We start from the raw sequence: 9,054 nt of genomic DNA on the forward strand, positions 1-9,054 counted from the left end.
CCAAGTTTCACTACGACGACGAGAGCAGGAGTCCCAATCCTCAAGATGTTGTTTACATGAAGACAGTGAGGTAAAAATTCCATTCAGGCGTTTCCTTTAAAGCTCTTACGGTGTTGTTGGTGCTGTTACGGTGTTCTTACGGTTGTCAATCTTTAATGAGTGTTTATGCTTTCATAGTAAGGTCTATAGGCTACGTTAAAACCAAGTCTACTCAGTTTCAGGAATAAACACTACTTTTATTGCACAAACAACATCAGCCTTTGAGCCGTCTTTCAGTGGAGCTAGCTACAGGCACCTTGAAATGGCATTGGGAGCAATGTATGTAACATGGTAAAACTAAAATGTATAAAACATTTCCTTTATTAAACGCTGAAAACCTGCACTTTAACCACATGTGAATTGTTTGATTAGAAATCTACAGTTGCGGGGGAAAGAGGCAAAAACACAAAAAAATCATGAATGGGTCCCAAACATTATGGAGAGCACTGTAAAATTAAATTATCTTATATCAGGGACCAAACACAAGACAATATTAATTATTCATTTTAAATAGAGAAATAAATATTATGCTCATGAACAGGTTACAAATTATGTTTAATAGGGATTATTATCACTACGACGACGAGAGCAGGAGTCCCAATCCTGAAGATGTTGTTTACATGAAGACAGTGAGGTAAAAATTCCAATTCAGGCGTTTCCTTTAAAAACATATGTCAGTGAAACAATTATAACAGTATTCCTATGAATTTTTTCAAATTATTGTTTGTTGCACCTGACCCATTATCCAGGACCATGCTTGCACAAGGTGGCAGGGTATAGAAATATGTAGGGCTCATTTGTAATCAAGGGTAGCACAATGCCTTCTGAAGATCTGGATGTTTTACAGCAAGTTTGAGGATTTTGGTGATGGGTGAGTGCTGGAATCCAGAGGAAATCCAGAACTCATTCTTGTGGACGTTGACAGCCGAATGGATAAATTCCCGCCTCTCATGATCACTGGTAAAATGAGCGCTTAAAAGCGACAAAAACATTTTGTCACATTAAAATTCCAGAATTATTGTCAACAACACGTTAATTTAAGGTTAAACTGAGATATTAATCATAATATTCATGTTGATTTCGGGAAAAAAATTTTTTGGTTGTCCTCCCTCCCTCTAGGTCAGCTGTGCACATATTCAGTCAATTGGATTGTAATTTCCAAACGATGTTTTTATTATACGTTAGAATAGGAATAGGCCTACTCAATCAAATTTCCATATAATATTAGCTATTATATTGGATATCCAATATGATATAACTTGAGGATCTACCAGGAAGATCTGGATAAACTGCCATCCAGCTGTGCAAAGCTTGTAGAAACTCGCAGAAATTTCTGAAAACTTGTTGGCACTTTGTCATTATGGGTTATTGTGTGTAGATTGATGGGAAAACTCACAATTTAATTGATTTAAAATATATCTACAACACAATAAAGTGTGCAAAAGGTGAAGGGGTCGAAATGCTTTCTGAAGCCACTGTATACTAAGCTGTAAAGGCCAGTTTAGAGGTTAATTTAGACTTCAGCATAGTAGTTTTTACCTGCCATTGCTGTCTCTTGGTTGGTTCATGATTCTTGTTTTAACTACATCAGCAGGCTGTACAAGCAAGTACTGTATTAAAAAATAATGCGTTCATTAAATAAAATAAATCAAAAATAGAACTGTGCGTTTTGTGTATTAAAAAAATGGGAATATATAAAAAGAAAATGGGAATTTGAACAAGCCATTTTTTATTACTTCTCATCAGATGAATTCATACCAAACAAGAAGCAAGAATAAATCAATATTTCAAGAACCCACCTTGCCAAAGCATGACAGAGACTGTTGTCTTGGAGAGAGGTATTTCTCAGTAAGAAGTGCTTCACTGTGTCGTATGTCGTAAGATCTGAGAGGGCGAGTGCATTTTGAGTCATGGACTTTCATGGCCAAATCACATTGACACTGAACATGATAACTCACTTCCACAGAAGAGGTTCCCCCCTACTGTGGAGCGTTATACAGAAGACGGGTAGGGGACATACCTCCTAAATTGACCAGGGCAGCCCTTTGCACATTGGGGACCCACCCTGCCCACAGGCCTCGGATCCCTCCCTCAGAGACGATTTTCAGGAAAGCGTGGTAGACGCCATGCACCCTACCGCAAGAGTGGCGCAGTTAGCAAGGATGTGTGTGCGTGCATTCACTCCTGTGACACAGACACCAGACCCAGACCCGTCCACCCTCCATGAAAAAGGGCAGGGCTGGGCCTTGGAGCGTGTTATTTATAGTTTTTTTACTATTCACAGCATTTAACATAACGATCAAACAATGATCGAATGGTAATTGCATACATTCAGGACAGGACATCCGGCAAAACTAAATAGAGAGACATACATTAGCACATTTACCAGGGTCCTGGAGCAGCTGTGGGGAGGGACTGCTGCACTCACCGAGGGGGCTTCCCCTCCAGTCTGCGCCTGCCCTCCATCTGCATCTGCACCTTCACCAGGTCCGTGGGGCTGGCCATGAACTGGCCCACAGCCCCCGCAACCATACCCCCCACCACAGCTTTCCTGCAGGGAGGGGGAGAGGTGATTCGGTGAGCCACGCACAGCAGGAGGCGACCCGCGCTATGCTCGCGGCTGCTGTAGCGGCGACCAGCAGGAAGGTGCTGCCACGCCCTCACCAAAACGGAAAGCTGGCGTCCGCTCTTCTGCCCAGCACCAAATCCCGAAGCTGTTCGTAGGCGACCATCCGCACCCCCGAATACACTATCGGACAACAAAAACAAATAATTGTTCAAAGCAACAGCGCAAACATACATGGTACATCATTAATTGCGGTCATAGGCAGTGTATTCTTGAATTAAAGCATTAAAGTCACTATATTTACAACTATACTCGGCATCACAGTGGTGAAACTAGCCACAATATGAAGTGATTTCTAGGTCTGTTGCAAATCAAGAAGATTTATCAGGACTATATTCGCTACAAAACCTTAGAATAACTGACTGCGTCACGTCACACAACCACAATTATTTGGCTCAAGCATCTGGGAATATGGGAAACAACTTACTGCTGTGGTGGGAGCCAATGCATGCATTCATTCATTCATTTTGTTGCAGTCACACTCATTTGTACTCAAGGTGCAAGTATACCTATATGTCTGTAGATGGCCGGTGTGACACCCTGCCATAGCTTCAGTGGGCCCTCTTCACGCACAATCCCGATGGCAGTGCGCAGCATCCCCCGGTACACCATCTGACCGTTGCCTCCGTTCGCATGTTTACCAAGAGCAACCTCACCTTGGATCTGAAGCCTGGTTTTCGTCAAGTCCAGCGGGAATGTAACTGAGGTCAAAATAACGAAGCTAACTGATGAAACCTTTCATTTCACACAAAGTCGTTAAAAACTGGGGAAACATGACTAATCAAGTGCATTATGTGCAACGTACACACAATTATTATGCTGTATTAAAATATTTAAAACATAATTATTGTAGGCTACTACCGTTTAACTGAAGGCAGGTCTCTATATTTATCTTGAACTTTTTTTCCAATTTTAAACCACCGCATTTCAAAAAAATCCTGGCGTGAAGAATGTTCAGTTGTTCAGTTGTTAGTTTAACGTTATTAAGATTAATTAAATTATATTCCAAACACATTTTCCTTACAGAAGTTAAATGATGCCTCAATTGAACTACTAAACAATTTGACATCATTTGACGTTGCACATTTGCTTTCATTAAGTAAGTTAGCTACAGAAAATTGCGAGCTAACTTACCTATTTCAGCAACAGCAGCTGCACAAGCAGACAAGGCGAACTTCGTCGACCGCGGCCACTTCGAAAAAATACTGTTATTTTCTTGTTTATGTCCCATTCCGAAAGCCTAACGATTAAGCAAGCTAACACTAGATTCGGTAGAACGCCCCCTTTGGATAGTTGTCTTCGACATAAACTATAACATTATGACAAACATAAGAAACAGAATTCTCACTCAAGATCACCTGAGACCTAGTGAACAAATGAGGGACGCGGCTGTAAAAAGCACGCTGCACCGTTTACTTTCATTGGACTCCGTCCTTTGGATAAGAGACGAAAGGGTTTTTCTTCTTTTCAGTTTTTTATGGCGGTTGCCAAATTAAGTATAGTGTATTACTGCCACCTACTGGTGGCACTATTATGGTTTCACTTCTTGGTTTACTTCTTTAATAATAAAAAAACAACAACAACAAAAAACCCCATCGTCTTTACAGTATCTTTACTTCCCTGGCGTCTGAGTACCCCTACACCCTTTCTCATATACAGGTGCATCTCAAAAAATTAGAATATCGTGGAAGTCTTTTTTCCGTAATTTAATTCAAAAACTTTCATATATTCTAGATGTACACATAAAGTGAAATATTTCAAGTCTTTTTTTGTCTTAATCTTGATGATTATGGCTTACATCTCATGAAAATCAAAAATCCAGGATCTCAAAATATTTGAATTTTGAAGACCAATCAAAAAAGGATTTATAATACCGAAATGTCTACCTTCTGAAAAATATGTTCATTTAAGGAATACTTGGTTGGGCAATCATGGGGAAGACTGCTGACTTGACAGTTCAGTTGTCCAGAAGACACTCATTGACACCCTCCACAAGGAGGGTAAGCCACCGAAGGTCATTGCTGAAAGGGCTGGCTGCTCGCAGAGTGCTGTATCAAAGCATATTCATGGAAAGTTGACTGGAAGGGAAAAGTGTGGTAGGAAAAGGTGTACAAGCAAAGGATTGTCAAGGACTTGGGGGATTCAAGAACTTGGGGGACCTTCACAAGGAGTGGACTGAAGCTGGAGTCAGTGCCGGATTTTTGTTGTCTGTCCTGGAAAAAATAATGCAATGAAATGTCCCGGAATCAAAGTATTTTCGAGTGTTGCATACATTAGTATTGCTTAATGAAATGTAGACAGCGTATCCAGTGTTCGTTCCTAAATGTAATGTAACAACTATTTACCATTTACTCACCTGACTCATTGAACCCCCAACGAGTAAATTAGCTGGGCCTCAGGCTTGGTAATCATCTTCTTAAAAAGTAACAAAGAATAATGCTTTAGAGTTCCCAAACTTTTGCACAGGGCCTTTTTTTTGCTTTCAATCAGGTACAGATTCATTGTAACAGACATTTAAACCAGGGGTGCCCACATTTTTGCAATCTCTGGACAACAACATCTGCTAAATACCTAAAATGTAATGTAAATGAATGAGGCCAAAGCCATTGCAGCTAACAGACACTGCTGAAGCTGGGTCTGAACCCCGGAATTGAGACTCAAACCCCACCTGAAAGAAGTAAAAACGAATGGTTAGCGGGCTTCTAAGATCTTTACGTGAACCATTTCTGATTCAAATGGGTTGAAATTGAAATTGTGGTACAACTTTCGAGCACCTGCTACAAATTGAGCTACAAATTGAGCACCTGGTGGTCAAGCTGCACGTTCACGCCTGTTTTCCCTTCTGGTTCCTCAGTGGTGGAATGACTTGCCTACTGCTGTCACGACAGCAGAATCCCTCCCCATATTTCGACGCAGACTAAAAACACACCTTTTCAATATCCCTCTTTTCTAACCCTAACCCTTAATAAAAAAATTAAAATAAATTGCACCTACAATGACTGTCTTTTTGTTTAGAACAGCGCTTCATGCGTATTCTACTAGTTATGGATTTGATGCTTTTAACCTGTAGAAGAGCCTATGCACTTGGAAGTCACTTTGGATTAAAAGCGTCTGCCAAATGACTAAAATGTAAATATAATGTAAAATGTACAACTTCAAACACTCCTTAGCACAGTGATTGTAGGAGCCTAAATGCAGTTTATTTAAGTTAAAATTATTTTACTTTACAATAAGATAAATATGATTTATAATTTCTTGATATAAATGTTAAAATGCATTGATTTGCGCTGTAAGGTTAAGACGGGAGTTTAATTGATCCTGATGCCCACTGTTAAGTGCTTTTATTTTGATATGTGTGGATTAGGGAAAAAACAGATGGAAGATTGGGGCGAAATAGTTTTTTTTAAAGATATTTTTTAGGCCTTTCTCAGCTTTATTGGACAGTATATAGTATAGAGAGACAGTAATAAGGGGAGCGAGAGAGAGGGGAAGACATGCGACAAATGTCGGACGGTCGGATTCGAACCGCCGACGTCGCGGCTCGCAATAAGCATGCGGTCAGTGCTCTACAGGCTGCGCCACCGAGACACCCGAGAAATAGTTTTTTGACCTCGCTCTCGGGTTCTCTCACTCTCTTTACAACCTTGAATTCTATGTATTTGTGGATAACCTTTTTTATTTTTGTTATGAATTGCTTCAAGAATTTTCAAGTAAACAGTTAAATGCAAGAAGTGGACTCGTGGAATATTTTTGGAATATATCGTGGAATATATCGAGCGTCAAGCTAAAGCTTCAATTGGAATTTAGGAAACTACATTTTAGTCAAAAAACTCGCTCTTCGCAGATTATTGGATTCCGAATTGGACTGGCTGGATAAAGAGACTGAAAAAAGGATACAATTTCATGGACTTTCTTGGACTGTTGTTCGAGAAAGAAAAACGACGAATGTAAGTTGTTATTGTTACGGATTGTGCTACTGATAGCCTGCTTGGTTAAGCTGTAAAAGGACGTCTTTCTGTGGAAGGACGACGTGGGACGAAGTACAAAGCTAAGTGCTAACAGTTCAGCTAATTAACGTGTACGTGAAATACTTTATTTAGCATATAGGAAAACTAACTGTAAAAATGACTGAAAAGGGTATGGAAGAGCAAAAGTCTAGACAAATGCATGCCCGCAGGAACAAGCTAAGCCAGCTTACTAGCATGATTACACAAGTTGAAAAATTTATGGCAGATGATGCAAATGTTGACTTTGTTAAGAATAAGCTGCGTGTTGACTTCAGTGGTTTGCAGCAAGAATTCCAAGATTTAAACCACGGTTTGCAGCGATTTTTGTGCGAGGAAGATTTTTTTAGAGACGGCAATGACGGAAAAGTGCTTGAGAGTTTGTGCAAGGCTATATCCCAACAAGCCAAAGTGACAGAGTATCTAGTGAAGACTCACAAGGCATCTTTACTTCCTGATCTCACTATTAAAACATTTAAGGGCGAACCGCTGGAATATAAATCCTTTATCCGATCCATCGAACATGGAATTGAAAGTCGCACTGACGATGACCGTGATCGTCTACAGTTTTTGCTGCAGTACACAAGTGGACAGCCACATGAGTTGGTCAAGAGCTGCATTCACATGCCACCTTCGACAGGCTATGCCAAAGCAAAGCAAATGTTAAAGCAATATTTTGGTGATGACTACAAGATTGCAGAGGCATACTTAAAGGAAGCCAATCAAGCAGACAATCAAGCCAGAAGATGGCGCTGCTCTACAGTCCTTCGCACTGTTTCTAACTGGTTGCTCCAACACAATGGTAGATATTAGCTACATGGAAGATTTAGACAATGCAGCTAGCATAAGGGCATTAGCTAATAAGCTCCCCTACAAACTCAAAGAACCCTGGAGAAAGTTCGCCTGCGACCTGCAAGAAAGAACAAAGAAAAGAGTAAAGTTTAAGGACTTTGTTGAATTTGTTAACAAGCAAGTCAAGTACTTATTGCACCCTCTCTGTATGGAAACATAAAAGAAAACATCTCTAACACAAAGGATTCATTCTGACAGAAAGCAAAAGCACAACATACAGAAATGCCTGAAGCCAAAAGGGTTTTCACAACATCCATTGCCTCATCAGCGGAAAATAAAGATAAGAAGGAAAATGAGGAGAACTCAACATCAGACAAAACAAAGGCCGTTTCAGTGGATGTCAATAGCAAACCATGTCTTTACTGCAATAGAGAACATCACAGCCTCATAATCTGCAGAGGGTTCAAGAGCAAGCCACACAAGGAAAAACTTGAGTTTTTGAGAAGTAAAGGTCTGTGCTTTGCATGCTTGAAACCTGGCCATATGAGTATCAGCTGTCGAGAGAAGGCTCAGTGTCAAGAATGTTCTCGTTCGCATCCCACCTTGCTGCACATTACATTCAAAGACTCAAAGGGAGAAGCAGCGAAAAAAAGCAATGATCAGCAAGCCGTCATTAATGCTCTTGCTCAGAAGTCAGAAACATGTGGTGTCACCGGGGCCGGTAGAGAAGACTGTTTTCTTTCAATCATTCCAGTACAGGTCAAGGCACAAAAAGCAACCAAGATTGTGACAACGTATGCGTTTTTGGATTCAGGAAGCTCTGCTACCTTTGTTACAGAGTCACTAATAAATCAGTTGAACATGAATGGACGCCACACAAGCATCTCATTGCGAACAATGGGAAATGAGTCGGTGGTGAACACACACATTGTAACAGGACTGGAAATCAGTAGCCTTTCCCGATGCGGGGCAGAATGAAGACATTGAAATGTCCCAGGAAGATCACCTGTTCATTAACATGGTGTCTCAGTCGTCACAATTGAAAGATGGTCATTACAGTATTTGCCTTCCACTGAGAAACAAATCGCTGTGCATGCCAAACAGATCAGTGGCAGAGCAGCGTGCACTGAACTTAAAAAATAGATTTTCTAAGGATGCAGATTATTATACAGAATATGTTGCATTCATGGAAGATATTGTCAAGAAAGGCTATGCAGTGAAAATAAACAGTGCTGAATGTGAACTGGCTGAGGGAAGAACATGGTATCTGCCACACCACGGAGTCAGACATCCAGTCAAGCGAAAGTTGAGCGTTGTCTTTGATTGTGCAGCGAGCTTTGGAGGAACATCACTAAATCAGCAGCTTTTACAAGGACCAGATCTGACAAGTTCGCTAGTTGGGGTCCTCACGAGGTTCAGACAAGAGACCATTGCCATTATGGCTGACATGGAAGCCATGTTTTACCAAGTTAGAGTCAAAGACGAAGACACAAATCTACTAAGATTTCTCTGGTGGCCAGAAGGGAACTATGAGAGAGAACTTGCTGAATTCAAGATGCTGGTGCACATCTTTGGTGCAACATCATCACCAAG

General features: G+C 40.7%; 1 protein-coding gene across 1 annotated transcript; it reads right to left on the reverse strand.

Annotated features, from left to right (window-relative positions):
* Positions 1-1,771: 1,771 nt before the first annotated feature.
* Positions 1,772-5,402, reverse strand: LOC133128234 (mitochondrial uncoupling protein 4-like). The gene is made up of 8 exons (XM_061241613.1): positions 5,334-5,402; positions 5,022-5,080; positions 3,800-3,857; positions 3,175-3,366; positions 2,704-2,788; positions 2,468-2,590; positions 2,060-2,172; positions 1,772-1,923 (listed from the first exon to the last, which is right to left on the reverse strand). The coding sequence occupies exons 2-8, from the start codon at positions 5,028-5,030 to the stop codon at positions 1,772-1,774; spliced, it is 732 nt and encodes a 243-aa protein (XP_061097597.1). The 5' UTR covers positions 5,031-5,080; positions 5,334-5,402.
* Between the last annotated feature and the right edge of the window lie 3,652 nt (positions 5,403-9,054).

The sequence above is a fragment of the Conger conger genome, chromosome 5 (assembly GCF_963514075.1).
Source record: "Conger conger chromosome 5, fConCon1.1, whole genome shotgun sequence".
Lineage (NCBI taxonomy): Eukaryota > Metazoa > Chordata > Actinopteri > Anguilliformes > Congridae > Conger > Conger conger.

Excerpts from the sequence above, each read along its gene's own strand:
- LOC133128234 (XM_061241613.1), bottom strand. Across the intron at positions 3,367-3,799 it reads AGCTGCTGTTGCTGAAATAG|TTACATTCCCGCTGGACTTG; the intron begins GTAAGTTAGCTC and ends TTTTGACCTCAG. Across the intron at positions 2,789-3,174 it reads GGCCATCTACAGACATATAG|TGTATTCGGGGGTGCGGATG; the intron begins GTATACTTGCAC and ends GTTGTCCGATAG.